We start from the raw sequence: 24,183 nt of genomic DNA, 5'->3' as shown, positions 1-24,183 counted from the left end.
TTCTGGGCTCTGCTGCGGAGACTGCATGGCTTCAGGTGAAGCAGAAGAAGGCGATGGAGGGATTCCACTGGACATCGACAATGTGCACATGCTTCTCCAAGGTCAGGCTATTTTTGCACTTACATAAATGTTGTGACATGTGATGTGCTGTCGCAGGGAGTCACTGTGGTGGTGAGCAACTCTCTGAGATCAGCTACTCATTAAAGACCAATAATTTTGGAGAAACATTACAAAATTGCATAGATAAAAAAATTCTGCTTCACTTTATTTTCCATCACAGTTACTTGTGAAGTTAGCATTCCAGTTCTAAACTACAGAACTGGTAGTGTAATGAAAGTGAAAGTGTGAAAAGCACAACTCCAGCCCGAAGACTGAATCGTGCTTAGAAAGTGTTTAATGTTGTGCTCACGTTTTTCTAGTGTAGGCGTATTTTTTTTTAAGCTGTATAATAAAACACATGCAGACCACAGCACTTTCACTACCCCAGTTCAGAAGATAATCTGCAGTTAAAAGGAGGGTTTGGCACTTTGTTGCGTCTTAGTCTTTTACTTTGAAGATTCATGACAAATAACCTTTCAATAAAAGCAATCTATCTGCTCGGCTTAATTTGATCCACACCATCAAGTCTGCATTAAACTTCACCTTTTATCAAGAGAACTCCAATTATTATTGACTCTGTTTTAATTTCCCAAATAAATTATGTGTATGTGACTCATGCCCATTTTAAAAAGGAAGAAACACTATGCTTTTTTTCTTATCTGTTTTGTCTCCATTTGTTTGCATCTAGGAATATTTGATATCAGCTATGTACCAAAACACGCATATAAGCAGTGTGTGAGCATCATGGCAAATAGTACATCATAGAGTCACTCAGCATTGATACTAAAAATATCACCAAAATCTTACACATCATTTACCAAAGGTTGCATGGCCTTGATAGCTGATCCCACAAGGGGTATAACTGCAGAAACCAGTTCTGTTTTCAAGTAAAATTGTAGTTAAAGTTATTCTATGAGTAGACTGGCAACAATTGAAAAACAAGACTCTTCATCAGGGTCTACGTCAGGATCGCTTAGTCTTTGTAATTGTGTCTCAGTTGAAGAAAAAACTAATATGACTCCATTCATTAATCTGATCAAAACATCTATAAATAAGCAAGTATTGTTTTCAGATTCGAAGTTTAACTACTGGATACAAGATTTCTCCCATTTCCTATGTATGTGCAATGGAAACCTCAAGTTTCTACATGTGTAAACCGCATATTATACCAAATTAGTTGTGATGTAATCAGTGCTGCTCATATGCCCACGCCTTAAACTCAGAATCACTTGTAAACATTTGCCTCAATCACTGTGATTTGACCTGGAAAAGCATATTTAGCTAATGCCTACTCAAAAATGAACTGAGAACAGGAAGTTTTGATTTGGTGAAAGTGAAAACCTCACTGTTGTCTTGTGATAAGAAAATTACATACAGGGGAATTACTGTATTTTAAAATTCTCGCAAGTTTCGCTTTCTGTAGAGTCCAAGGTGGTTCATTTAGGCCTTAGAGTTCCAGAGCTGTAACCAACTAAATCCAGGGATTTAAAAAAGGAAAAAAATCCAATGAGGGCTTCAGGCGTTAATGTGGTGACGCCTTTATGCCGCCAATGCCAGGTGAGGTGGGTGGAGTTCAGTGTTTCAAATGCTCGGGAGTGGCCTGTTTTGGCAAGCTCTTAAACAAACAGAAGCATTAGTTGCTCAGATTCTTGGTCAAAATTGATACCAGGAAACGAGTCCAAAACAAGTGTCTGTGGGCTTTTTTGTTTCTGTCAGACAAAATATCAATATATTATATTTCCTTAAGGCTACTGTCAACAGCTTGCTTTCGGGTCTCGTTGACTGTTATGTAACTTATTGTGGTTAGACTTGAGATGGAAACAGGCAACTACTCCCTGATAATTTCATGCTTTTCTTCATTTTCTGATTACTGTAGGAAAGCAGTCTGATGTTATTTACAGTAAAAAGTGCAAAGGTTTGGCAGTGGGAGTTTAGGATGTGTTCTTGTGCGCATCAAGCATCATTTGATCCAAAATATCTCACTCTGTGTGTGCGTACATGTGTCAGTCTGGGCATTTGTTGTTACTGTGAATGTTCCTGTGTGTATATTTGCTCTGCGTGTGTGTGTGCGCATGCCCCAGTATCTATGACTGTGACTTGGAAGCTGTCCCATCTGTTAGGGAGATCCTAGCATTTAGCATGTCTTTAGCTTAAAGAAGAAGCTTTTGACACCAGGATTATCCGGTGGCCAAGGCAGAAGCTTTATGTTGTGGACACCTAAAATCATTATTCATGGGTTTGTTAATTATTCATTATAAGAATGGAGGGTCAAAAATGTTTCTCTTTTTCTGATGTCGGTGAGTAGTTTATGACCTCCTCGTGATTGTAACTCACAACAAAGGTCCCTTTGCAGTTATAAACTACAGCTTTGTTATGGACGTTACATCAGCATGATCCTGATATGGACAGTAAAGGAATAATAATAATGGTGCTTTGGGGAATACGCCGTAATGTATTTGTTGATATTGTGCATTTAGTGCATTAGGTGTTAAAACTGATGGCTCACACAGACCTAGAGACAAGAACAGAACTAGACACTTTTGAGGCTTTTGCTGCGTTTGAGTGAAGCTTTTGCATAAATCAGCCAGCTTGACTGTGTTTTCATTTCTCTTTAGCATAACAGTATCTCTTTTTAGTGTCTAATACTTAAGTACTGTTCTAATCAAAGAACTCTATACATTCTATCAACAATTTCTATCTATATTTCCCTAACAGTGGAGCATGAACAGATTCAGAAAAGGACATTCACCAACTGGATAAATGCTCAACTTGCTAAGGTATGTTAAGGTGTTATATCTGTGTAAGGTGCACAATGAATTTAACTATATTTATTTGTTTAGCAAAGGGAATGGCAAACTGCAGGAAGACTATGCAGCTGTAAATTCAAATTTGAGATATTTTATGCTTGAGGTAGTGCCAAATAACTGACAAATCCTTGCTTTTAAAGTAATTCCTGGTGCTTTATTAACAGTTTGGTTGGGAATATGGATGTTTAAAGACTATAGTAGTTAGGAAATTGGTGAAAATGGTATATATACTTCTAGGCATGCCATCTGCATAATACATGTACAAAGAAAACAGCAAATTGCATTGCTTGTCCTCAATGCACTTTTTTATGCGACATAAACAGTCAAAAAGTAAATGTTGCAGATGCTTTATCAGCAATACAGATTAACATGACTTCATGCTGTGGTTGAAAGGTTAGCTGCATGTTAGCTGGAGAGCGTAACATGCTGACTCACTGGTGAGAGCAGGGAAGCAACTCATGGATCTCATGGGAAAGAGACCTTGAGCTGCTGACACCAGTCTGGGGTATAAATAGTGCTCAGTAGAGCTGAACAACATGTAACATGAACCGAGGCAGCTCATGTCCACATGACTGTGCTCCAAGCCGAAATCAAAACTAGCAAACCCGAGGTACTTCCTTTATACGTAGAGGTCAGTGTTTGCCACTGTGAACAAGAAAATGCTTTTATATAAACGCATTGCAGCTTCAAAACATTAAAATGTGGATCAGCTTGGTTCGTGCTGTATATTTTGTGTGTAGCATGTAAATTTTCAAGTTACTGTGCAATAAAAAGTGGCATACACACTTTGGACATTGCCCAATGAAGAAGACAACTTCTATTAACCTTTGTGCTTCCTGCTGCACTTGATGTCAGTTAAGGTCAGAAATGATATTTTCATCAGCTTCTTTGACACATGGAAGCACTAAAAAAATTCTCTTTTCTATAATTATCATTCAGTTTAACACCCAGTGTGACCAAGAGTTGTTTAGATCAAAGATTTTATTATAATTGCAAAATTATATAAAATAATATACGTAATTCAACTTTAGGTGTCACTGTCAGCTTAAACTCACTGCGTATTTCTGTGGTTCTAAAAACAGGAAATAGCTTTTATACAAACACACCTGCTTGTTTACTTTGCTACATTGTGCAGATAAAATCAGTAAAACTATATTTTGTGCATTGCTACAGGGAAGCCCGCCCTCATTTGTGTCAGACCTATTTTGTGATCTCAGAGATGGGTCAAAGCTGCTCGACCTGCTGGAGGTGATGAGTGGCCAGATGATGGTGAGTTTTAACATCAGTGAAATGAATAAATTCTAATTTTCTCCTTATGTGAAGACAACTATTGGGAAGATAAAATGGCATAACTGATATTGAGAATTGTCTGCCACTGTCATTATAGAAAAGACAAAAAGGTCGTGGGGTTTTCCAGCAGAGGGCCAATATTGAGACGGCATTAAAATTTCTCAAGAAAAAAAATGTACGTTTGCACACTGAAAAACATTACAATATAATATATGTGTGTCTGTAGTGTGTTTAATGCTTTTGCCGCTGTTGTTCGGTGTGCTTCAGGTCAAACTGGTGAACATTAACATCCCAGATATCATAGATGGGCGGCCGTCCATCATCCTAGGCCTCGTATGGACCGTCATACTCCACTGTCACGTGAGTACAGTGGAATGAAGCATTACTCAGATACTAATGGCAGGACATCTTAACAAAACATGTTAAGATTTATCACAGTTGTTTAAAAATCCTTGCACTGATTCTAAGTTTAACTTTATGAAGGTATTGATCAGTTAATGCACAATATGTTTACCATCTCTGTTTGTTTTAGATTGAGGAGCTGGCCAGTGCGCTCTCCTTTAGCTCGCGTCATTCCTCCCTCGACTCTCTCTCCAGCCTGGACTCCTGGTCCGGCAGCCCTGTTCCAGCTAGTCCAGTCCCCGCAGGTCGGACATCACCGCTCCACAGACGTTTCCGTGTATCTGCCAAGAAGGCCCTGCTCATGTGGGTCAGGGACCAATGCAAAAAGTGAGGGTTTTTCTTTATATTGTATAAATTTTAATATTTACAATGTTTATGCTGTAACCATTTTTTTTACACTGGTATCTTGAGTTTTTAATGATTAATAATATTCTTTTTTGTCATTTTTTAATCTTCTCAGTGCGATCCATCTAAGTGATCAATGCGTTAGTCATCTAAAGGTTGTGGACCTTGTCTTCCTCTTTCTAGAGTTCATTGCTCTGTTAATGTGAAGGACTTTAAGTCAAGCTGGAGAAGTGGAGAGGTCTTCCTGGCCATCCTGTCTTCTCTCAGGCCTCAGTTGGTTGATCTCTCACTGGTCCAATCCAGAAGCAACCAGGAGAACCTGGAAGAAGCATTTCACCTTGCTGAGCAAGAGCTGCATATACCCCGCCTGCTGGAACCTCAGGGTGAGTCTGATAAAATGTTAGGGGGCATTTCACAGTGATATTTGTTGTAATTCTGGATAATATGATGACCTTTTCTCAGGAATGACTCCAAAAGGTTTAGATTGATTAAAAAAAACAAAACAACCCCCCCCCCCCCCCCCCCCCCAAACTAAGCTTTGATTCTGCAATAGGCAAACTTGAAAACTTGAGTATTATACAAAAAAGAAAACAAAAGCAAACTAATGGGAGAATTTTGAATCAAATTGTTCTCATTGCCTTTCACCTCAGATGTTGATGTTAGCAGTCCTGATGAAAAGTCTATCATGACCTATGTGGCCCAATTTCTGCAATACTCCAGCGACATGCCAGCACCTGATGACCACCTCCAGGTTAGCGATGAGATCACATTTCTCATTTTTTCAGCACATCCTGCTGTCTTTTGGTCTTCTACAAGAACCTTCATGAATGTAAGGGTGGTCAACCATCTTTCTGTCCTCCTCCTTTCAATACTGTTTTTCATGGTTTGATCTGGTGGTGGTGCTATAGCTGTTTCCTTTGGCCCAGCCCTCCTTTTGCTCACCTGAGACTCTGCCTGCACACTTTACTCCAGCAATTGCTGTCTCACCAGTACACGAGGTACACAATGAATCCTTTAACACTCTGTCACTTTTGTTACGGAAGTCTTTCTTTTCTCTATTAAATAATGGTACTTATTAATGTTCATAACTGTCTAAGTCTCGTGTAATGGCATGAACTGCTTGATCGCGTGGCCCTGACAACTTATTCTAACACTGCAATGGTCGTTACTGACAGCTTTGGTTATGAAAATTTAGGTTTCTCCAAGTGAACGAGCACAGCAAGTGACATGCTGGCTGGAACAAGCCTATCAGGAACTGTCAGATTCATGGAAGGCTGCAGAGAACTCAAGTTATGCTGAAAAATATCAGGTAATGCAGTATTAAGGATTAAATTACATGTTCAGCGTGTGTAGGTTGTAAGGTTAAGGAGTTATCATGTTTGATTTATCAGGTGCTTCAGAGCCTCGCTGGCTCTTTCACTGAGCAACGGAGACCAGTGATGACCCTCCTGGCTGCCCTAAGACGCCGCCCTGAGCTGAGTCAGCAGCAGTGTTTTCTCAGGACAGCGTGGGATCAACTGGAGGAAGAGGTCAGGAAATGTATTTTTGCATGTAACCTAAGAAGCAAGGTTACATTCAGGGTTTTAGTTTTTAACCTTGGTATTTTTTTGTTAAGCTGTTGGGGACATTTGTGGGGACATTATTTTAAAATATTGTGGTGAGCTGAGGAATCTTTACAACAGAGGTTGAGCCTGCTGTTCTACCCCAAGCAGAAAGGGGCTTTTTATTGAACAGTTTTGCTGTACTACATTGTGCTTCACGGGGTCAATAACCCCGCACATGAACTCACTCATGGTATAGCATCTCTTTCCATCAAACAACAACTGTCAGTGATTTTACACTGTAGCATTAACAGGAACAGTGAAGAGTCACGTAACAATAACGCCACATTATTTTAATATTTACGGAAAGTCGTCAGTATAGAAAACTGCTCGTTTTAGTGAAGCAGATTGCTCATATCAAGTTGTTTGTATATGTGTGTCGTTCTGCAGCTGCAGAGGTGTAAAGCAGACTTGGACCTGAGTCTTCCTCCTCCTCTGGACTCTGTTGTTGCATGGCTGCAGCGTGCAGAGGCAGGGCTTGCAGAAGACGCAGGGAAAGTGAAAGACCATTCAGATGCCGCTAAAGAAGCAAGAGCTCAGCAGGATAGCCTAAAGGTTCATTTGTGTTGAAGCTACATACAAAGAAAGAAAATGTGATCTTGTGACAAAACTTGATAACAGTGTCCTGAAACTCTGAAGAGCAACATTATTCAGATTAAAGCTTAAAAATCTTGTTTACTGTGTTTTTTCACTTTTCAGAATATAAATAAAGAAATGGGCCATTATGTCAATATTCTTGAGACTTATCACAACATGGACGACTCGGGGAACATAGTGGTCCCCCTTGAAAAGTTTGATGAGATAAGAAAACGGTATGTGACCCAATTGTTAAAATCCTATAATTATTGAATGTATTATGATTTTTTTATCACTATATGCAGGTTTAAAGGCACAAATCTCCAAGTCTTGTGTTTGAAAAGAAAAAAGCAGTTTGTTTGCATCTTAATTTTCAAACAGTTTAACCAGCATTCGGGTCTCAACCAAGTATCGAGGGATCAAGCTGGAATACCAGGAGTCCCGTCACACCATCCTGGACCTCCTGAGCCAGATCGGTGCCAAGGTCCAGTCCTGGAAAACACCCTACAGGTCTCAGGAGACCACACATGTTCTTCTGCAGGACTGGCATGTGAGTGTATATCTGAGAGAGTAATATGTAAAAGCTTCTATTACTAATTCCAATGATGACTAACAGTGAATGGCATATATTCTATTACATGTTACTTCAAGGCCAGGCCCTTACAATTTAAATAGGATATATCCAGTGAGTCATTTGGGATCAAATTCTTCCTGAAAGACAAAAAGGAAACAAAAAATTATTATTTTCTGTGATTTGTTTTCTAGGAAACAATTGAGCATCAAGACCTGCTTTTCACTCTGACAAGCGCTCTGCACACCCTGAAGGAGAAGGCGAATGTTTATACCAGCAAAGCAGCGCTAAGTATGGAGTAAACATAAAATCATATTGTCATGAACTCAATAGAAATGTAATCAAGTAATTAGGGTTTTTTTAAGACGAGATTTGACTTTCACACACTTTTCACACCCCAGGCGAAAATTTCCAGCTTGTTACTCGTCAGGTGAAGGAAGCAGAGAGTGAAGTTGAAATGGTCAAACAGGCTGTGACTGCTACTAGGGGTACCATGGAGAGAGTTTTGTGTGCATGGGAGACGTACAACAAAAACCTTGCTTCTCTACAGGCGTGGCTGGCGCAGGAGAAACGAATTCAGTCCCCAGCTGCAACACAGGTAACTTTACCCTGTTTGTCCTGTAGTAACTGTTGTGTAACTTAAAAATCTCCTTTCTTCTCCTATCATCATCATTTAAAAAAATGATTTCAAAATATCCTCATTGTTGCTGGTTTTTCTTTGCTTTTTAAAATACTTGGATACTGTAGGATGTTAGTGAGTGGACTTCACGTCAAGCTCAATTAAATGAGGCAGGGAACTATCTCATAGAAGTGACGGAAACGTCAGTCAGTCTCAGTCTGGTCGAACAGTTGAGCAAAGTCAACATTCAGTGGGCTGAATACATGAAGAAGGCTATGTTTGTAAGTATTCATCTATTAACAATATGTCTTTTATGCAGGTCTAGTTCTGTTTGTTATTTTGTATTTGACATAAGGAGACATTAAAAATAAAGGAGCGTGTTAGACATAAAGATTTTGTCTTTTAGGAGGTATCATCAGAGCCCTGTAGTGGTGCATCATGTCTTCAAATGGTGCATTCAATGACCCAGGAGGCCAGCCTGCTCCTCAGACAGCCACTTGAGGTGGCCTCAGTGCCACTAAAGGCTATCAGACAGAAATTACAGGTTAGTAAAATTTCAAAAGGCTGAATTGATCAGTAAATAATAAATAAACAAACAAATCTTTTTGTTATTTGAGCTACTGTCTCATACTTTATAATATTTCAGTTACTGAGTAAAAAGATGGCAGAAGTGAACGTGTCATCTCTTAGCTCTTCTCCCGACTTTCAAACAAGCTACTTTGAAAAGATCCAGAAAACTCTCCCACAGGTAGGATGCTCACTGAGATGCAGGGAAATTCTCTTTAATATTCCTAGAATATTAAATCAGCGCACAGGCAAACATTGTGCAAATTTACTAGAGTCCAGTTCTCCTATGTTGAATTATAGCAAACAAAGAACAGTCTGACTGTTTATTTGTACTGTAGATGCTTGTTGAAGCAGAGGGGGCCTGTGGGGAGCTGCAGCAGGCTGCATCCAGGCTGGAAGGTGGTCTGGCTGAGCTGGATCGTTGGAGCACTGATGCGATGGACTGTTACAATCACCTAAAGGAAAAAAGTCACAGAGGACACCCTACAATGGAGCCTACAGCAAAAGTCAGCAAACCAAAGCTTCATGTTGTTTCTAATTAGGCGTTTTGTTAGAGAGGGAAAATATAAAGCATATATGAAGCTGTTAAATTCAATACACACTTTAACACTTCCAGGGGCTAATCTCTCGAGGCTTCCAGCTGGCAAACCAGGTTAAAACCGAGGAACAGGATCTTCAAGGCCTTGTTGCAATACTACAGAAAACCTCTCCTCTGCAGCACCTCAGCACCTCTAGCCTGAAGGACAGGGTCACAGAAGCAGTCTCCTACTGCCAGGTAAAGTAAAACAATAGATGTAATAACTTTTTTTCAGTCCCATAATAGTCCCTTTTATTCATTTGTATGCTTTGCATTTTTTAGGACATTCTGGGGATGTTTAGTTCTCTTGGGTATAAGCAGGAAGTTGGTGAATTTCCTAAGAATCAACCAGCCATTGAAGCAATCTTTCGGACAAAGAAACAGCCTGAGATTGGGTTATTAGTTGTGGCCAGAAGCAAACATGTAGAGAACATTGGGAACATCATGCTCCAATCTCAGCACTCAAATCAGCTTTCAGCTTCCACTCCTCAACAAAGGACAAGAGATCTCCAGGGAAAATTACATGATGAAAAAGATATTATTACACCCAAAATAGTCACCAGTTACCCACCTGTAACTTATATTCAATCTCATTTTCTTCAATCTGCAAAAGAAGCTGAATCTGAGCTTTTGATCCAGCCACAGTCATTTTCTAAATCACATCCCCTAGCTTCAAGTTTCAGTGAAAATGATCAGCCGCTACCTGCTACGACTCAAACTTCTATTAAGGGAAAGTTTTCAGAGAGTCCAGTTCCCGCTAAATATGGAGGAAGTTTACCTTGCCAATTTCAAACCAAGCACAAGAACACAGGACCGAGCTCTATACAGAGCAGTAAACCTCCACAACCACCAGTTATGGTCCACAGGGAAGTCCATTCAAAAGCCCAGTCAATGGTGAGAAGCAGGCTGGAGAAGGCCCGGTTTCGTCTGCAGGGACGCATCCAGCAAGCGATGAAGTTATTTGGTGGCAAAGAGATTTCAGAGTCGGAAGCCAAGAAGAAACAGGTACGCTACCAAACATCACAGAACAAATTAAGAAGGCCGTCACTATCTTTAACAGATGTTTTCAACTGTCACTTCAGTTTTTTGACTCAAATCAACAAATGTAATTGAATTACTAGTGATCACACAGCTGATTTGCTTATTATTTTCTCGGCTTATTACTTTGACAACATTTCAAGGTGAGTTTAAAGGCAGAAATCCACCCAATTGTTGCTTATTAAATGTTTAAAACAGAGGCTTTAATATAATTTAGATGCTTTCAGTGCTGAAACACCAAGGCCTTGAAACGTGCCTGAATATTCATAATTCAAACACTTTCTTTCAAGGTCTCTGGTATTTTGATTTGTGTTGCTACCAGTATCGTTTGTGCATCTCTTTACAGCTATATGTCTTTCTGTGCAGAAAGCTTTAAAAATTCTGCAGCCTGCCATGCTCGAAGAGTTCCTTTGTGCAGTGGAAGGTTTTGGGGCTTTCTGCTCTGGATCCCAGCTCCAGGACTTGATGCTCCTCTCTGACTCAGTGAGAAATCAGTGGGAGGTATGACAGGAACTGCACACATAGTCTGTAATTGACTGACTGATCCAGTCATTTTTATTCAGAGTTAAATCTAATGTAAAGACCTGAACCAAATACCTAAATCATTCACAAGCACATGTAGATCTTTCTTACTTTGCATTATAATCAGTATCACTACCTAAAAGGGGATTATATTTATTCTAGTGTTAAAAGAAACAGACTACATCTCAGTTATAATGAAGTCATTCTGTGATATTCTTTTGGTTTGCTTTTTGGTCATAGGCATAAAACAGTGAATGTTTTTATATAGTGGAAAATAACACGTAATAATAGGTCAAATACGATCCAGTCATACAGGATTTGTTTTGGACTTTTCAAGAATCTTTTTGTGTGTGAGCGTCTTCACAAATTAATCTGATAAATTTGATATATTCTATTTTTTTCCTAAAAACTTTGGTTAAAATTTTTTCTGCTTGCTTTTGTCATGCACAGGATGCACGCAGAGAAATGGCTGCTTTTATTCCGATCTTGTGGTCAAAGATCAGAGAAGGGAAGCAGTCATTTTCTGTCGTGCAGTGTGAAATGCATACTAACACTGTCCACACTGACCAGACTGACGATGATTCTTTGCAGCAGCAGCAGGTACTTGTCTCTAACATAGTATTAACATGGGACTGTGCTGTGTTTGTATCTGCCTGGCAGATGGTCAAATTACTGTAGAAAGAAAGATTTGCCTTCAGCTTCTCAGGAGCTCATATTTCTCCCAGGCTGTCACTGAGGGAGCCGCATCTATTGAGGAACGTGTTGAATCCCTCAGAGAGCTGTGCGAAACACTGACGCCAAAGAAATCCTCCTGCCTCGCTACAGACCAGCTGAGCGAGTCAGATGAAGTAGAGGAAACACAACCAAGGGATGCTGCAGTCCCAGCTAACAGGTCTGAAAACGCTAACGTTAAGAAAGAAACAGAAATCAGAAATGTTCTTCAATGTGACCTTTTGTTAGATTTGCCTTTTTCTTTAATGGAAACTGTTTTAATCATTATTGTCAGACTTTTATTTCCTACATCTAGAAATAATTTTCAGTTTGATGCTCTGTTTGATTTGAAAACTACAAAGGCGAGGCCCTATTTTGCAGTTTCAAAGAAAGTGGCGCCATTTCTCCAACAATGTTCATGCCTATCGGCTTGGTAGTTTTCTTTGTAAGTTTGCTGAAAGTTAGACACGGGCAACACTGATGAAATTCCTCTGGGTTTCACAAAGGAAGCTCAGACTCAAAAGGAAGTTAAAATTGCAGGAAGAAGGTCTAATTTAGATTGTGAAAACTCTATTTGCCTAAATTAGACAGAACTTGATTAGAATCTTGTTGCGTTTGAACTTACCCTTAAATCATTTTTCAAGTTATTAGAATTGTGACTTGAATTCAAAGCGATTTACTTGAAGAAGACCGTTTCTTATTTACAATTGTCACTCTGTAATCCTTCCGGTCTATTAATCTTAATCAGATGTCTGTTTGAATGAGCGGTTCGAACTGGCTGCCCCTGACATCCCCCCGATAAACATTTCTTATCTCAGCAGGGGACGGCAGCCTGGGGGAGACGCCCCACTGAGCGCGACTGACGTGTCGGCCAACACACAGCCGAGCAACAATCTCCCACAGAAACAAAGCGATGACAGCCCACATGAAGACCTCGCGCCCGTTTCTCATGTTGTGTCAGTGCAGCCTCATGGTGATATCCTCAAACTGAAAGTTCAGGAAGTCCCAACAGAGAGTGAGGTCCACCTGACAAAAAACAGAGACGGCAGGTCAGAACAAAATCCAAAGCCTTCACTTCGAGCCAAAGAGCAGCTGCTGAAAGCCCGTCTACTGCACTACGCAGAGAGCAGTCAGCAAATCCAAACTCATGCACAGGTATGCTCAGATTACATCACTGATCTGCTTCAATTTTGTTTTTCTTCAGTTTCTCAATTCTATGTTTTGGTACTTTGTGAGCTCTGAGAATAAAACTAGTAATATGGAGTTATTGTTTTTTTATGCAATCAAGTCAAGATATTTAAATTCAAAAATTAAATCTAGGAACACAAAGATAAATGTTGAATTGCAAGAAAATTAGATTTGTTATTAAAATATTTATTCAAAAGTTTTGTTTAGGATGCTAATCAGAGTGGAATCTGAACTGAAAGATGTGAAAATTGGCCAGACTTGGTGGTGGGTCTATGGATTAGACAGCAGGAATGAAACAACACTGCAAATCTATGACTACTTTTTGTGTACAGATATCTTTTGTCATAGCAATAGCAAGACTGTATTTTAAATGATGACTATCTCCTTTTATTTGATCAGCCGCTAGCTTTAAATTGCGATTTTATAACTAATTCTAATATTCTACACGATTTACAACCACAAACCTCCCAAATTTGGGACTCTGTTATACAAAGAATTAGAGAAAAAGCCATAGTACATGAACATGATCCAGAACAGCAAGAGAAAAAGGATGGATGGGTATTTCAGTCATTCTGTGTTTTGTCCAGACTCTGACTAAGAAGAAACTGTGATGTGGTGTCCAGTGTTTTTGAATGTGGACAGTGCTAGCAGTGTGCCACCATGACTCAGACTCAGCTGGTGTATTCTTTTCTCCATGATTTTTCATAATTTGAAAACACCAAGAAAGAGAATCTTTGTATATAATGCTATATTTCATAGTGACAAAATGTTTATGCAGCTAATAGTACTGTATTAGAAAATCTATTGTATACCAATCCCAGCTCCAGGACTATGAACCTAGATTACAAAATTATATTTTACAGTCACAAAATTGCTCTAAATTACAGTAGGCACTATAAATGAACAGTTTCATTCTGGAAGAGCTTGCAGACATTAATATTTGAATATCTGACAGTTCATAAAAAATGCAGCAGACTACAGAGGTAAAACATTAATAACTCTATTAAATGTCATTTACTTTGTTCATTTAAAGAAACCTTCCTAGCCAGAAACCAATTCAGCAGTTTTATTGGCTGGACAAGGAAAAGCACCGGCTGCAGAGTGCTAATCCTTGGTAATTGGATAGGCTCACTGCTCCATCTTTTCCTCTTTTCTTTACTGGACTGTTACTATGCAACTCTCTCACCTCGCAGGCAGTTGTTAGGAGCAACACGGTGGAGACCAAGCAGGAAGCACAGTGGACCATCATCCCAGAGCCAGCTGCTCCATCTCAAAAAGAACATCCCTCTGAACAGGAAGTGCAGGAGAGGTATGCGTCACTATCCCACTTTATTACACATTGGTGTTGTTTTTAGAACTGACAGCTTGTAAAATACTAATATGCTAGTAAGATTTACTAGACGTCACTGATTTTGCATCATATTTACTTCCCAGTCAGTCTCAGAAATTTTAGTAATGAAACAATGTGTAAATCTCTCTCAAGTTATAGAAAGCTCTGCTCAGCATTTAAATCTCAGCTTCAGGAGAACAAGCTACTTTTGGAGTCATTTATCCCAGATCCAGTCTCTATCCTTGCCCTGCAGAACCAAAAGAAGCATCTACAGGCAAGTTTGAGCACTTACTTTTACCAGAATTCTCATTTTAAAGTCCTACTCTTACATATGTGTTCATTATTATGTCTTAACTGTGGTCTTCTACTTACTAGAATGTTTTTACAATTGTTAAGCATGAATTTATTTGTAAGCTCTAACTTTTGGCTTAAAATATTATTGCTGTGATTGTTTCATAAACATGTTTCACCTCAACAGACCTTGAAAAAAGAGACAGAAGCACTTTGGTTTGATGTTGAGCTCCAGTATACCCAGTTTTCCCAGTTTGCCCAGCCGATGACCAGGGAGGAGGGTTGGAGTGAAGTGGAACGAGAGCAGGGGTATCTGAATCAGCAGTGGAGAGAACAACAAGTGTGCCTACAGACCAGGTGCAGCTACCCTCTTAAATAAAAAAATTAGCAATTTTAATGTGCGTTTCATACAGTTAGTGCTTTCCTTGCAAATATTAGACAATTTTAAATTAAAGTAGCTACTTTCTTGCCCATTTAAAGACTTACTTTAAGTTTATTTTACAGTAACAACACAGAGCATATGCAGAAATCGGGTGTTAATGTTGAAGCTAAAGAGATATAAAGCGACTACTACATGAAAACAGATATTATATGCATGTGTTTATATGTGCATGCACTCTACTAGGCTGCATGAACTGACATATGGTCTGTGGGACATATGGTTTGTTTGTGGAAGTATGCAGTTAGTGATAAGTTGCTCCATTTAGTTTAGTTTGTTCAGTGTTTACAGCGTTCTTGTTGAAAGACTGTTAAATGCTAACAGATTTACAGCAGTATTAGCATGTTTGACACAACGTTCTTAACTCATTCACTGCCATTGACGTCTATAGACGTCAATTGAAAAACTTACGTTGACTGCCATTGACGTCTATAGACGCCAATGGCAGTCAACGTAAGTTGAACTGAAGCCCACCAGCAGTAAAAGTAGACCTGCAAGGAGGTGCAGGGTTTGCGCACGTAAGGGATTGCGCAGTGAGACAAAAATGTGGTGCAAGTCTTGTTGTGTTTCACTGACAGCCATTTGAAAATGGCTGGCAGTGAATGAGTTAAGGTAGCCCTAATGGCAAGTTAGTGCAAACACAGTGGCTATACTACCTAGTACCACAACCACTATCACAAATTCCTTGGACTATTTCACAAAGGGCAAAATTTTTCAGTTTTGCTTCTGCTTTGTGTTTGGGTCAGAATGGCATCTCTGGAGAACATTGCTGACCTGATGAAGTCTGCAGATGACCAGAAGACGCTGATCACACAACAACTTAACCAGATAACCGGACAGCCTGTGGATATCTCTTCTCTGACTTTGGCTGATTCAACAATATTACATGATTTAAAGGTATAGGTTTAAAACCATGTGCTCAAACAATTAGTGCTTATGATATGAAGAGTATAATATTATTTTGAATCCCTGGTCTCTTGAATAGGAGATGGACAACAGGCTGCAGGCTGGAATGAGGATGCTAACAGAAAAAAGCACCAAAGAGGAAAGTCAGGGGCCAGAAGCCACATCCGCCTCATCCCTCTGCAGGGGCCTCCACAGTAGCATCCATCATTTCAAGCAGCTCAGACAGCAACTGGAGAAAGTTCAGTCAGCTGTTTGTGCTCTGGATCGCTTCCTGACCACAGTGAGAGAAGTCAAGACTGAGATCCAAACTGTGCTGGCAAACCAAGACCTGAGCAAGCAGAAACATGAGGCAGACTGGGAGCAGGAGAAACCTTCATTGGATGCAACAATGCAGAGGTTGCAGGCTGCTACTGAGCAATCTGATTCTGTGGACAGTAATTTAAAGGCAGTGGGGATTAGTCTGACCATGGATGGTGCACTTGCAACATGTCAGGATGTGGTGAAATGCATCACAGTACATGTTGTGGAGATGGAAAAATGGGGAGCAAAAGCTATAATTCTCCCAGAAAAACGGAACATACAGGACGACGAGAAATCTAAAACTGTGGAGACATGTCAGACAAAGTCTGGTAATGCTTCCCTACAGCAACAGGACATGCAAGAAGATCCCACTTCAAGTGAGCCAGATGAGGAGTCAGGTTTGGAGGCCAAAAGGCGTAAGCTGGAAGGAGAGACTCAAGTGGAGGAAGAGCACAAGACTCAAGCATGGAGACCTCGAGAAGATCTCCTAGAAACTAAAGACCAGAGACAAATGGGAAGAACCACCCAGGTTAAGAAAGACGGAGAAAAAATGGAGAATTTGGTTCGGAGGAGAGCAAACCTGTTAGCAACACTGAGGGAGACAAAGAAGGCAGCTGAGGAGCTGAGCCTGCAGGAGCCCACTCTGCCTGCTCTGCAACACAGGTACAACACCGAGCTGGTACAACAACGTACTTTTATTTTCTTTAATTTAAGTGGCGTATCAAAAATATCCAACATGATCCACACTACCAGAAAAACATCTAAACACTCATCAAAACAAACGCATCATCCCAAAGGTTTCCAATAATCTCTAAGTTATAATAATATCAGATTTTATGGTACACTAATGGGCAGATTAATATTGACTAACTTTTATACAAAGGTCAGCTTTTGCTATTTCTATAAGTAGCTGGAGGCTCCATACAATAATAACTCCTAAATTCTTTCAGAATGTCAGTAGCTTCTTCTCTCCATATCCTGTTTTGTTATCTGCAGGACACGTACCTTGACAGAGTTGGAAAGTCACCTCGCTGACCTCCTCTCTGAAGTGCAGTACGTACGAGGTGCATCGTCACGGTCAGAAATCCCTGATGAGAGTCAAAACAGAGAGGTGGAGGATCTCTGGGAGGAGGCAACAAAGGCTGTAACTCAAAAGTAAAATCCAGCGTAGTGTGTGGTTATTAACGTTTGTAACTTTGATTGTTTCTGCAGCTCTTTCGTAGTTGTGTTACTCTGCTGAGCTTTTCTGTGTTGTGTTATGGGTCACATACAGACTGGAGCAGTGTGGTGTCCTAACAGAGCTGCTGAAGAGGTTTCAGAGCATTCGTGGTAAGCTGAGCGCGACACTGCAGCGAGCAGAAAGCGCTGTGAGTGAAAAAACCTCCTACATGGGGAAAGAAAAACTGCAGAGACTACACACTAAGGTAAGTCACACTGTTAAGCTTGACTAATGAACACAAAGATATCACAGCATTGACTTTTCTCTTTGTGCTGAAAACTTATCATTTAGGCATAATCCATATTTTTGTGTGTCTGTGGTTTTAAAGGTCCAGGAAACAAAAGCAGAGCTGAACAGCCTTGGAGATGGTATAGAGGAGGTCCGCAGTGTCTGCAGACAGCTTCACACTCACCTACGGCAGATACCAGAATGCACATGCATCCCATTTGAGAGCGAAGCTGATGCTGTCATGGATCACTGGCTGGATGTAAGCTTATCCACTTTACACTGTTAACTTTGTCTTTTAAAAAAAATTAGTTTTGTCTTTTTTTTTTTGCATGTTTTGTTTTAAAAAGATTTATTTTCCATAACTTTGGAGGTTTGACTTATTCTTTTTGTGATATGAAAGTTATTTTTTAACTCCAGTGATATCACATTCAATCTGTTGCATTCTCCAAGAAGAGCTGGTGATGTGAGGATGTAACTGTAAAAGCAATCTAAGGGAAAAGAGGATACTAAGAGGCAGAACCTGGTGCAAAATGATCGCTTTTCAGAAATGAGAGGGCAGCTGTTTCTAACAAGATAAAAAATAGCAAAGCTACAGCAAAACACAAAAGCGCTTGTTTAACCTTTGTGCTTGATTATTTGACATTGTAATTGAAATAATAGGTTTTTGTAATAATATACATTAACCTGACTACACCCAATTTCCTATTATTTCCTATTATTTTCGAATGTTGCTGATCTTAAATGAGATAGATAAAGATGCATATTATTGTAGGTCTAGGTTGTTAACTTTGCTGATATTTAACTTATTTGCAGTTATCAGAAAGAACAGAGTCCTGCCTTGAAAACCTACATCTAGCCTTGACTCTGTGGGACGGGGTCCTTCAGCAGGGGTCAGAAGTGGAGCGCTGGACCAGCGATAAAGTAGCTGTGTTTGCTCAGTGCCCGTCCTTTCAGTGTGAGGATGACATCAAGACACTACAGGTAAAACGGAGCTCTTGTGTATCATTCAGTTATGTTATGATCTCAAAGTTAAACTATAATGATGTTTACCTCACTCGCACTGTTACCAGAATGAGATTGTGCTTCAAGAGGAAAGTATACAGCATTTCCACCGTAGAGCCACTGAGATTCAGACACTGCTTCAGAGCGCAGAGTCCCCTCCGGAGCTTCAGGTAGGCATTGTTCCTCTGGTGTTATTTTCTTTATTTAGACAGAAATAAAGACAAACACAGTAGTTTTGGTTTTTTGTTTCACTTCCAGAAATATTTGACTGTGTAAAATGTAGACAAAATGCAACACCTTATCTTTTTTCACACAAAGAAAACACATCAAATGTTTAAATAAGGAACACATCTAAAAATAAGTTGTGATGGGGCAAAAGAAGGTTGGAAAAGTTAAAGAAGAGGGGATCCTACACAATGGTGAACATGGCCCTGTCACAACTTTTTTTCAGATGTGGTTTGATGACCATTAGAATAAGACCTGATTTTTCCAAGCGTAGCCTTAGAACGTTGTATAGACAGAGGTAACCCTCACTAATCTCTGATGCACACCAAGTCTCTTTACTGCGGAGGCAGGCCTGAAATATGACAGAAAACTCTCAGTTTCAAAAAGAGAAACAAGGGTTACCCCCCAGTAGGCATCCAGGCAGGAAAGAGTTAAACATTTGATGTGTTTTCTATGTTTTCATATGATCTACTTTGAATGAAATATGTCCCAAGTTTTGTTTGAAATTGTGAACTTATTTCCTGCTTGAATCTAGATTACATTTTCAGTTGTTTAGTCATTTTCACTATTACAAAGGGTTTTTTGCTCATCAGTTCTGATTCATTTTGATTTGTCAAGGTGGTAGGAACCCAGATGAGGAAGAAGATAGAGCAGTTGAAGGAGCTCGTTTCTGAAGCTGAGGATGTTTACAAGCAGATGGTGATTACTAAAGGGCAAATCACTGGGAGGATGGAAGAGTGTTTCAACTCCCTGCAGAAGATTGAAAACTCCCTCCTTACTCTTTGTGGTCCTGATGTTGCAGACGTGCTTGCAAAACTTAAGGTAAGGGCTTAAATAAGACATATGAAATAATGAAAACACATAAAACACACCAATAGATACAAGATAATATCAAATTAGCATTGTCTTTTATCTGTTGCAGGAGTTGTGTCAGCAGCTCCAGTCCCAGGATGAGCAGGCAGAGAGCTTGTTGGAGGACGTGCATGTCTTGGCCTCTATTACAGGTCCAGATAGCTTACAGAGTCTATCCGTGGAAGGGATCCAGCTACAGGAAAAAGTCAGAAAGACCCATCAGCTCTTCTCTGAAGTAGAAGAACAGACTGAGAGGAATATGCGTGATCTGGACAGGTAATAGACATCACATACAGAACAGTGTTGCGGTGCATCTGTGTTGTGTAATGTGTACAGATACATGCATCTACAATGAAAAGGAAATTGAAGCCTCCACTCATTAATGTGGCATGTAAGCAAACTTAAGAGAGCTGCTGGGCAGGAATTTTTGTCTAACACGTGCTTGGTGACTTGACAATTTGTCATCATGGAATTGTCATAGGGCAGCACGGTGGCACGGTGGTTAGCACTGTTCCCGCACAGCAAGAAGGTCCTGAGTTCAATTCCAACATCAGGCCGGGGTCTTTCTGTGTGAAGTTTGCATGTTCTCCCCGTGTTTGCGTGGGTTCCCTCCAGGTACTCCGGCTTCCTCCCACGGTCCAAAGACATGCAGCTTGTGGGGATAGGTTAATTGGATAATCCAAATTGTCACTAGGTGTGAATGTGCGAATGGTTGTCTGTCCCTGTGTGTTGGCCCTGCAACAGACTGGCGACCTGTCCAGGGTGTACCCTGCCTCTCGCCCTATGACAGCTGGGATAGGCTCCAGCGCCCCCCGCGATCCTGAAAAGGATAAGCGGAAGCGAATGGATGGATGGAATTGTCATAAAGAAAACAGGAAATAAATTATATTAGGAAGTTTGTTTAAGAGTAATATTGTTGTGCCAAACATTTTGAAAACAGTGCATGCTTGTGCAGTGTTGTGCAATAATCTTGAGTCACTTTTCAAGACTTTCAAAGTTTTACTTTAGACATTGGCTGCTTTTCAATCCTTGTGCCTGAAAATTTCCAGAGGAAGTTTTTTATTGCTGTTATTATGCCAACAATGACCTACGTCTCAGACCAGAAGATAAAATGATCATCATTTGGCCTCAGTTTGTTTTCCTATTATTACTAAGGTTCGATCTTTTGGGGGATTTAGAAACAAAACAAAAAAAATTAATCGCTCATCAGAGTCATCCTTGAAACTTACCATCCAGTCAAATTTGCTCTTACTCTGTACGTAAAACAGCTGTAAGCAGAAAAAGTCTTACAGAGTCACAGTGCTTAAACCAAAGAGAAGAAAGACATCAAAACAGGTTCGTCTGGTTTCCTGAGTCAGTCATGAATTATGTGGCAGAACCATTTTTTCACTGTAATGTCGTTTGAACGTATAGCATTGAGCATTGAGCAAATTAATGTGTTTGTGGTATGCACATGGGACGTATTTATGCTGTTTGTGTGTTTCAGGCTGCAAATAGAGAGGGACCATCTGGAGCAGTGGCTTCATGCTGCTGAGGAAAAAACAGCAAAGGAAGAGGATCAAAGTCTTCTGGAAGAAGAAGCGCTTCAACAAAGGTAAACCTTTCTCCTGAAGGTGTGTCACTCTCAATGTAGATTTGCAACAACTTGTATGTGTTCATGGCCCGTATATACTGCCTGATAACATATAGTATATGTATACTTTGCAGTATAATTGAAAATATGCTTTAAACATTTACCTGACTGTTTTATTTTTTTATTTACAACAATACATATGAGCAGTATTGATATTATTGTTGAAGTATTCCAATGTATTTTAAATTCACACATATTTTAATATGTTGGAGGTTCCTGATTACAAATAAAGATATGGAGGCTGATGTGTTTACTTTAGACTTTTGAAGGATGGAAAGTGACAGTGCTGCCAGTGCTACATATCAGGCAGAAATGTGAAAACGTGAGAATAGCAGAGTGACAGTAAAGACAAACAAACCTAAAAAAAACATGCAAGTGTTCAGTGCTGTGATTTTGACTAATGCTCACCAAAGTGTCAGGAATCTTGGAAACTGTGTATTGTTTTGTCAGGTGACTCATTCTTTACTCCATGTGTGTTTTAATTACGCAAAGGTCTGTTATATTGTAGATAAAAAGCACTTGTTTTACATATATTTTATATTCGAGCTGGAGTAAATTTTTTAATTTAAAAAATGCAATGATGTAATGCTGATGAACTACTATCACTTTTATTTTTTATCAGCTTAATATCACACACAGAAGTCCACACAGTAGTATCTACCACTTCAGTGTGCTTTGACTCTAGCATGGAAACATTAGATTTGACCCCATTATTAGCATTTACAGCTTTGATTTCTCTGCAGGGTGAGGACAGAGCTCCTCAGTCAGCTTGTGTCATCTTTACAAAGAAGCAACCTTCAGCAGCTGGCGGTGGTGGAGAACAGTAAAAAGCTGTTGGAACGATACAACAACTCACACATTAAAATACAAGGTGACTGTAAGGAGACGCATTCCTCTCTGAGGGAGGAAATCGAGGTGTTTCAGGCTTTATTCAAGTCCACACAATCATGGATCAGTGATCTGAGACAAGCTGTAGACTCTCCACTTGCTGAAAGCCCCTGGATTCAGACTCCATTAGAGCAAAAACTTCACTGTGCTCAAGTAAGAAAATGTTGCCTGCACATACTAAGATACTCAGTTTCACTATGTCATTTAGATCACAGATTTTATTTAGCGCATTTTATAAGAAAGTATGCTCTGTATCATACATACATGCATGTGCTAAGTACCTGTGTGGAGAGGTGACAGAAAGGCTTGATTGCTTGTGGAATATTGAACAACAAATCTTCTTACTCTCATATAAGTGATTGTGACGTGGGTGTGCCTACAGTTGTGTGTAATGTCACATGAGGGCGTGATGTAGGTGCTTTCTTTTTCTCTACATTTGTTCCAACTTGTTCAAAACTAAGGAGTGTACATTTGCTGTGCAGAGCTGATGTTAGATTCAGGGAACTTTCTGGAATCTATATGTGTGTCTCAAAGCTGACAGTATCTGTCATACAGGCAGAATCCTGGAGATTTTTTATAACTGCTTTTTTGTTTTACTAAGGTTATATACTGACTTGTAAACCCTACAAAATCCATTGCAGGCAGTGTTGAGTGCCGAGTTAGAGGGGGAGGCTCGCCTGGAAGAGCTCAGAGTTACTGGAGATGGTCTGTGCCACAGGGTGTTGAATGAAGATGACCTGAAGAGGGAAGTTCAGGACACTGTTCAGAGAGCAGAGGAGAAGTGGCGGGAGACTTTGCAGTCAGTTGAACCGTATTACAGGTGAGTGAGGTAGAGCGGGTCATCTACTGATCAGAAGGTTGGTGGTTCGATCCTCCAATCTGCATGCCAAATATCCTTGGGAAAGATGCTAACCCCAAGTTGCTCTCTGATGCATCTATTAGAATATAAATGCGTATGAATGTTACCTAGAAAGCACCTAAAAGCATAGAAGAAAGTGCTTGTGTGAAAGGGTCATGTGGCATGTTGTATAAAGTGCTTCGAGTGCTGAGGGAGAGTAGAAAAGCACCATAATAGACTCAGTCCGTTTAAAACAGGTGGACCTTTCCTGAATCTAATATCTAATGAAACTAAGCAGTAAAATTATTACACATTACATAATAACAGCTATAAATCCTGGGATTTAACTAAATAATTTTCATGGTCCAGTTTTAGTCAGAAATGGTTCTAATCTCTTGTTCTTATTGTTCTTAAGCGCTCTAAAAGCTGATCCAGAGGTCACTTGTTTTTACCTGGACCAAAGGAGGGAGCTTTGCCACAAAGTGGAAGTGCTGCAGCGCCAAAAAGATCAGCTTCCCACTTTATTTCCCTGTCCTGGCACAGCTGAGCGTAAACAAGGATGCCGTCTTGCCCTTCAACTGCAGGAGGAAACTGAATCCTTGCAGTTAATGCTTAGCAGCCTGTCTAAGAGGAGAAATGAGCTGATTGAGCAAACCAGAGACAGCATCTGGAAAGATTCTTCCTGGGATCTGCTTTACACCCACTGGTCAGCACTGATGGCAGAACTAAAGGTAAAATTACACTTATAATAGTTAACTGATGTCTATTCAACAATGTCTCTGAGCTAACACTATTTGCACATTGTTAGGTGGTAACGATGTGGTAAGATCACAAGATAAATTTTTTGTCACAGTGTTTGTAGTTTTGCCACTGCAGTGGAGTTTAAATTAAAAAAAAAATCATAAAAACAATCAATGAGTTTCCACTTTAAAACCAAAAGTTCAGGGGGGAAAATCATATTATTTGGGATTTGCAGCCAATTTTATATACAGTGCTCTATGTGTTAGAGGCTGAAGAATAATTAGAAAAGCAAACAGAAGCGCCTGAAGTCTAGAACTCACCAAATGCTGTTTCCTCCAATAAAATGCTCTTCCTGTTTACTGCTGCCACTCTCAGCTG

General features: G+C 39.9%; 1 protein-coding gene across 1 annotated transcript in view; it reads left to right on the top strand.

Moving 5' to 3' along the window:
- syne2a (spectrin repeat containing, nuclear envelope 2a) overlaps window positions 1-24,183 on the top strand; it is an 87,624-nt gene continuing 63,441 nt past the window's right edge. Inside the window, exons 1-42 of the mRNA XM_080882802.1 lie at window positions 1-101; window positions 2,815-2,876; window positions 4,080-4,175; window positions 4,294-4,371; window positions 4,464-4,556; window positions 4,729-4,925; window positions 5,127-5,326; window positions 5,594-5,694; window positions 5,852-5,941; window positions 6,139-6,252; window positions 6,335-6,472; window positions 6,935-7,099; window positions 7,244-7,356; window positions 7,502-7,670; window positions 7,886-7,982; window positions 8,093-8,289; window positions 8,439-8,591; window positions 8,717-8,854; window positions 8,957-9,058; window positions 9,216-9,383; window positions 9,494-9,652; window positions 9,737-10,459; window positions 10,859-10,993; window positions 11,465-11,614; window positions 11,740-11,906; window positions 12,544-12,880; window positions 14,107-14,222; window positions 14,397-14,517; window positions 14,722-14,891; window positions 15,720-15,870; window positions 15,959-16,842; window positions 17,176-17,334; window positions 17,453-17,603; window positions 17,727-17,885; window positions 18,440-18,607; window positions 18,697-18,798; window positions 19,472-19,675; window positions 19,776-19,981; window positions 21,192-21,299; window positions 22,082-22,379; window positions 22,868-23,046; window positions 23,480-23,795. Coding sequence (XP_080738928.1) covers window positions 26-101; window positions 2,815-2,876; window positions 4,080-4,175; window positions 4,294-4,371; window positions 4,464-4,556; window positions 4,729-4,925; window positions 5,127-5,326; window positions 5,594-5,694; window positions 5,852-5,941; window positions 6,139-6,252; window positions 6,335-6,472; window positions 6,935-7,099; window positions 7,244-7,356; window positions 7,502-7,670; window positions 7,886-7,982; window positions 8,093-8,289; window positions 8,439-8,591; window positions 8,717-8,854; window positions 8,957-9,058; window positions 9,216-9,383; window positions 9,494-9,652; window positions 9,737-10,459; window positions 10,859-10,993; window positions 11,465-11,614; window positions 11,740-11,906; window positions 12,544-12,880; window positions 14,107-14,222; window positions 14,397-14,517; window positions 14,722-14,891; window positions 15,720-15,870; window positions 15,959-16,842; window positions 17,176-17,334; window positions 17,453-17,603; window positions 17,727-17,885; window positions 18,440-18,607; window positions 18,697-18,798; window positions 19,472-19,675; window positions 19,776-19,981; window positions 21,192-21,299; window positions 22,082-22,379; window positions 22,868-23,046; window positions 23,480-23,795 — 7,710 coding nt within the window. The 5' untranslated portion in view covers window positions 1-25. The remainder of the gene's footprint in view (window positions 102-2,814; window positions 2,877-4,079; window positions 4,176-4,293; window positions 4,372-4,463; window positions 4,557-4,728; window positions 4,926-5,126; window positions 5,327-5,593; window positions 5,695-5,851; window positions 5,942-6,138; window positions 6,253-6,334; window positions 6,473-6,934; window positions 7,100-7,243; window positions 7,357-7,501; window positions 7,671-7,885; window positions 7,983-8,092; window positions 8,290-8,438; window positions 8,592-8,716; window positions 8,855-8,956; window positions 9,059-9,215; window positions 9,384-9,493; window positions 9,653-9,736; window positions 10,460-10,858; window positions 10,994-11,464; window positions 11,615-11,739; window positions 11,907-12,543; window positions 12,881-14,106; window positions 14,223-14,396; window positions 14,518-14,721; window positions 14,892-15,719; window positions 15,871-15,958; window positions 16,843-17,175; window positions 17,335-17,452; window positions 17,604-17,726; window positions 17,886-18,439; window positions 18,608-18,696; window positions 18,799-19,471; window positions 19,676-19,775; window positions 19,982-21,191; window positions 21,300-22,081; window positions 22,380-22,867; window positions 23,047-23,479; window positions 23,796-24,183) is intronic.

The sequence above is a fragment of the Rhamphochromis sp. 'chilingali' genome (assembly GCF_963969265.1).
Source record: "Rhamphochromis sp. 'chilingali' genome assembly, chromosome: 5".
NCBI classification, from domain to species: Eukaryota; Metazoa; Chordata; class Actinopteri; order Cichliformes; family Cichlidae; genus Rhamphochromis; species Rhamphochromis sp. 'chilingali'.
The sequence above is the reverse complement of the archived record's forward strand: the minus strand, read 5'-3'. Positions and strand labels throughout refer to the sequence as shown.